Source organism: Phaseolus vulgaris, chromosome 1 (genome assembly GCF_051622355.1).
Source record: "Phaseolus vulgaris cultivar YP4 chromosome 1, ASM5162235v1, whole genome shotgun sequence".
NCBI lineage: Eukaryota > Viridiplantae > Streptophyta > Magnoliopsida > Fabales > Fabaceae > Phaseolus > Phaseolus vulgaris.
The window spans coordinates 29,330,673-29,336,134 of record NC_143498.1 but is presented as its reverse complement, the minus strand read 5'-3'; the positions used below and the strand labels follow the sequence as shown (position 1 = coordinate 29,336,134).

At 31.9% G+C, this 5,462-nt stretch overlaps 1 protein-coding gene across 1 annotated transcript; it reads right to left on the bottom strand.

Moving 5' to 3' along the window:
- Positions 1–568: 568 nt before the first annotated feature.
- On the bottom strand, positions 569–1,649 carry LOC137813813 (uncharacterized). Its single transcript, XM_068616246.2, has 3 exons — positions 1,509–1,649; positions 1,346–1,401; positions 569–935 (listed from the first exon to the last, which is right to left on the bottom strand). The coding sequence occupies exons 1-3, from the start codon at positions 1,597–1,599 to the stop codon at positions 786–788; spliced, it is 297 nt and encodes a 98-aa protein (XP_068472347.1). The 5' UTR covers positions 1,600–1,649; the 3' UTR covers positions 569–785.
- Between the last annotated feature and the right edge of the window lie 3,813 nt (positions 1,650–5,462).

Genomic DNA, 5,462 nt, shown 5'->3' with positions numbered 1-5,462 from the left:
TGTCTTCTAATTCCCATGTTGACTTGTTGCACGTGAAATCGAAATGCGATTAATTAAGACTATAAAAATATAATAATCACTTTAAAGATGTTGAGTATAACGTGAACCATCGAATCCCTAATGAATAAAGAATTTAACCAACACATATAATGGAACAAAACATTTTTTCTTCATCCTTGTCGTCGTTTAAGCGTCGTGTTACTATAATAATTAATCTTTTCGGAATATTACGTACTATTTATTTTGCAATAACCTTGTAACTTATTTGAAACACCATTTCAGATTCACAGCCATGTTAAGTAGTCGGACGAAGAGATAAGAAACAAGAGCCAAAAATATATTAAATTATTGTCAGGTTAAATATGTTTTTTTTTCTTTATTATAACACAAAATTGATTTTTATTCAAATTTTAGATTATTCAGATATTACAATATATCTTTCCAAAATAATTGTTAATGTTTTCCAAAATTATTAGTAAAAACTAATTTCATGTAATAATACAGAAAAAATATATATTTAATTTATTATTGTAATGAGTATATCCATACAAATAAATGAAAGAGGATATTAAAATATACTTGTTTTGCATATATAGTATAACCATAACGTTGTTTTAGCTTTTTAGTATTGCACCACCATACAAGTTGAACGAACAAGCAAACAGAACTTTATGACTTTGATTATACAAGTAGAAGACCAAATATATATGTAAATTAACTAATTCTCTTATACATTTTTTGGGTGCAACTAATTAACTTAATGCAAATTATAGTCGTTTTTGGGATTAAACCCCTCCTGGGGATTTTGGATCATGATCTCTATTTGCTCCAGTCCCTTCATAGTCTTGGGTTTCCAAATAAACCCTTCTCTCTATCAATTCTCCTTCCTTCATATCACCCACCACTTCATCACCATTTCCAAGGCCATGCTCCAACTACAAAACACATTATAATAACAAGTTATTCATCAAAAGAAGGGAAACTATATAATCTTTTATATTCATGAACTCAAAACCTATCTTCTCATCCCTTACTAGATGTATTCAGAGAAACTATATGATGGACACACAAAAATTTCCTGTGGATAGTTTTCAAATCCTTTTAATTTAGCTTTTAATAGCTTTTAACAATATATAGAAGGAATATTCTTATTTAGTATAAGTATTTTGTTGAACAATTTTATCCCTTTGACTTAAGCTATTACTTTCTTTCAAATTCCCTAATTAAGTTAATCAGCCGAATAAACTCTGATTAATAATTATAATAATTGGTAACTCCACAAAAGTGTTATGAGAGGAAGATATTCTTTGCTAATGAGAGAGACTGTAAAGTAAGGAGCACTGACCCTAAAAGAAGACATGGCAGAAAATTCCTCTTCATCAACTTTCAAATTTCGGGTTCCTGTAACCAAACAAAGCAATCAAATTCATCATATATTTGAAAATTTACATAGAAACTTAAAAGTAAACTGAAGAACCAGTAAATTAAATATCAATTGAAAATCTTACTTGTTAAAGGAAGATGAGAGGCAGAAAGAAGATATGTGAAGTGCAAAAAGATTATCAGCAGCAGTAGCAGGTTCATGAGGTTTCTCTGCATCTTCGATGATGAATAGCAATAGCAGTAGCAATAGCATACACCACAGCAAGTTGTTGGATGACAAGGAAAGCACTTGAAGCGGATGAGAGAGGGAGCATGAAGCTGTGTGCTTAAATAGGTGGCACAATAAAGAGACTTGAATGCAGTAATTATGTATCACATAAGCCAAAAAAGTCAACTTGTTCATTTTATTTTCTATTCTATTCCCACCACAGACCTAACTCCATTTATTTACTGTTCATAATCTATTTGGTAAAGATCATAAAGGTGGTGGCTGTATTTCTTTCAAAAGTCTTTTTTAGCACACTGCACCCATGACAATGTTTAAAAAATATTATCATGGTGTTGGAAGTGTGTGCATATTATCAACTTCACATTAAATTTAACTTGCTTTTAGTACCTACACTTTAATTGAGTAGTGTTGTTGCGGTTTGGTTAAGCCAAATCGGTTTTTATTTTTAGGACAAGACACAAGAATAGGAAAATTAGCATCATGAACCATCATAACTTGACATGGATATTCATTATAGCATGTTTTATTATGAAATAGAATGGATCTATAGATCCAAAAGATGAAATTCTCCTTGAAAAATAGATAAGTTAAAGTTGTCAAAATGAACCCTAATATGTTGTCCTTAACCAACATTTGTCAAGGTCCCTTAATATAGATCCATAAAGGAGCAACCCGTGTCACACGCACACTTATGTAGTTAGATTTAAATCTATAATATTTTTGTAAGAATCCTTCATCATCATAGAAGAACAAAATGAATGCTTAATATAAAGCTGAGCTAAAAGTAAAGTGGGTAATATGTAGTGGGTTTGAAAATTTAGAAAACAAGTTAATTTTTTTCTACTTAATCAGAATTTTTAGACAAATCCATTTATCATGTCAAACGACTCAAAATCAGAGCAGGTATTAAACTAGTCTGTTTTTCTAATATTAATATTTTATAAATTATTTTTTTAACCTAACCTAAAATAATAATTAATGTATTTTATATAACTGTACCGACCAGTCTTCGGGCGTTGTTGACCGCTAGTATTGATGGGGCCACGTACGTTGGTCTCACGAGCGGCGTGGAACAATGTCTCGCAAAGCATGTGAGCTAGGGCGTCGAAGAGTGGTCAGAGATCGGTCACTAAGATGTGCTTATGTGTCCTCGGTAGTGTAGAGAGGTCGGACATCGGTGACTTGAACAGCAGAGCCGGGCCACGAGAGGTGGATCCCAGACCACACACCAGTTACCAGTTAGGGGGAAGCCTAGATCACGAGGGGTTCATGCATGTGGTGTGAATGACGCGTTCAGGCGTAACACATGTAAAGAGCCACTGGAAGAGAAACGACCCATGAGGGTCACGTTCCAGGGGTGAGCTGCATGCATGGCACGTGAACAGCTAGGACACTCCCAGGACGGATGGCCCCAGAGATTAAGTACACAAGTTGGTATCCAGGTGGTCATCCCGTCAGAGGTTGCACTCCAGTAAGGGAGCCTTACGCGTTAGATTGCCCTAAGAGTGGATGATAGCGGCGCTAAGGCACTCCCTCAGTAAACTTAATTATTGTTAGCGTAATTAGTGGAAACCGTAGAGTATATAAGGGGTAGTATTAAACCTAATAAGGTACGCATCATTTACGCGAATACACACACAAATTAGACAAAGAGCTTTTTACAACTTACTTTTGGTGTTTCCTAGCCTACACTGACTTGAGCGTCGGAGTGCAAACGGCCTCTAGGGCGCCCTTTGTCCTTGTGATTTCAGGTGTTTGATCGAAGAAGGGTACAAACGAAAGCAGGAATATTTGGACGCGTGATCGTCGTAGGCGCACGAAGATAATCAGGTCAACCGGCAGGAACAATAACAAAACAATATTATAAATTAAAATAGGACACTCCAACTTTTTAGTTTAGAAATTTGCTATCGGTACATAAACTCTTGCGTATCTATATAAAACACAACTAACTTCAAAATAATATATATATATATATATATTACAAGAAAAATAAGATATTTTGTCGATCATGAACGCAAATTAGCAAAAATCGATGCCTAAATATCGGATTAATGTGGACCAATCAACCGACGAAAAACCAGTGCATGCGACACATATTGCGTAGGCCAAACCGATGAAAATTGGATGAAAATATCGTCGACCATTCTGATGTAAAAGCGACGCAATATCATCGGCTTTTGCATGGGCCAAATTGACCGCAAATGAATAAAAAGGCCTATGCGTCGGTTTGGCCGATGAACAGGAAAAAATAGATATCAAATTTTGCATCGGCTTGGCCGATGCTAAAGCTGACCCAAAAATTTATATAAAAAATAAAAATTTGCATAGGCTTGGCCGACACTTAAATGGAAACGAAAAAAAATTTGTTTTTATCCATTTTACACTATAATACAACAAATACCAAATTAATCAAATTCAGAATTGGACATAACAAATTGGTATCACTCACACCATATTTAGAATACAAAATTCATTCAAATAATTAAATAAAGTCATTCAGATAATTTCATCCATCCAAATATCCAAATTGAATATGAATACATAAAATAGAACTTAAAACTAAAATTGTACTTAGAAATTAACTAAAACTTCTAAAACTTATAAGTACTGAAACTTAAAATGTTGGATAATTCAATTACATAAAAAGAGTGCAAATGAAAATATAAAATGGATCTCATTTAGTAGAAAAATGTATAAAAACATGTAAAAAAAATACTAACTATATGAATAAATAAATGTAAATAACTGAAAATACTTAGTATATAATAAAAATAAAAAATATTAAACTTACGGTTTGAGATACACTTTAAGAGACAAACTCGTCATCATGCTCTGGATCATATTGTGATGGAATTAAACTTACTCTCTGCAGCCCTTATTTAATTTCTACATCCTGTCGCACTAAAAAGAATTTCCATAAAAAAGTTGGCTCAATCTGCTTCCCATATTTATACACCGATCACCTTTGAATTTTTTGTTTAAATAATCAATGGAAAAATATAAAAAAGTTTACTCTATGCAAGATCAATATATTTTTTTAAACACAGTAGAAAAATGAAAAACTTCTAAATTATTTAATTATTAAAACATAATCAGTGGAAAAAAAAACTTCTAAATTTGTATTATACTTAATTATTACAATATAACCATTAATTCAACATAGTTAATGGAAGAAAAACATCTAAATCTACATTATTACAACATATTCAATGAAAAAAAAAATAGAAACGCAATTTCCTAAATTATTTTTAAACGATAATAATTTTTTTTTTAAAACAAATTATGACTTCTTTTATTGATTTTTCTATCTTTTGTTTAATTACGTATCCTTTTATTAATTAATTCTTAAAAAAATTATAAATATTATGTAAATTATTGAACTCAAACTTTAATTCTCATATTACATTTTCAACGATATTAAATACGCCCATATTGAATTAACGTTAAGAAATTTTAAATTTTAATTTCATACACATATATGAAGACTAAAGTTTCATTAAGTTAAAATGTGTGTGATTACATTTACACAACAAGACAACAGAGCAGTAATATAAAAAGAATTAATAAAAAAATTCTGAAATTTTAAAATTTCACCTCCGACAGTGTTGGAGCAGCGGAGACGGTGAAGGATGTGAAAACTGACCTTCGTGGAGGAGGAGCTGGAGCGGGTAGAGCTGAAATGAAGAATAAGATAAAAACTTAGAGTGGAAATGGAGAAGAAGAAAGAAATAAGACCAAAATATAAAAGAACAAAATCAGTCAACAAAGAGAGTGTCACGGTGCAGTGGGGCGGATAAATCTTTATGAGTAAATCTTTAGATGAGAAGTAACATCTTTTATGTTCATT

What these genes read in the sequence shown, in the direction of transcription:
- LOC137813813 (XM_068616246.2), bottom strand. Translation starts at nt 1,599, where the DNA reads ATGCAGAGAAACCTCATGAACCTGCTACTGCTGCTGATAATCTTTTTG. An exon ending in CTCTCATCTTCCTTTAACAA is followed by an intron (nt 1,402 to 1,508) that starts GTAAGATTTTCA and finishes GTTTGGTTACAG; the next exon opens with GAACCCGAAATTTGAAAGTT. An exon ending in CTGCCATGTCTTCTTTTAGG is followed by an intron (nt 936 to 1,345) that starts GTCAGTGCTCCT and finishes TGTGTTTTGTAG; the next exon opens with TTGGAGCATGGCCTTGGAAA.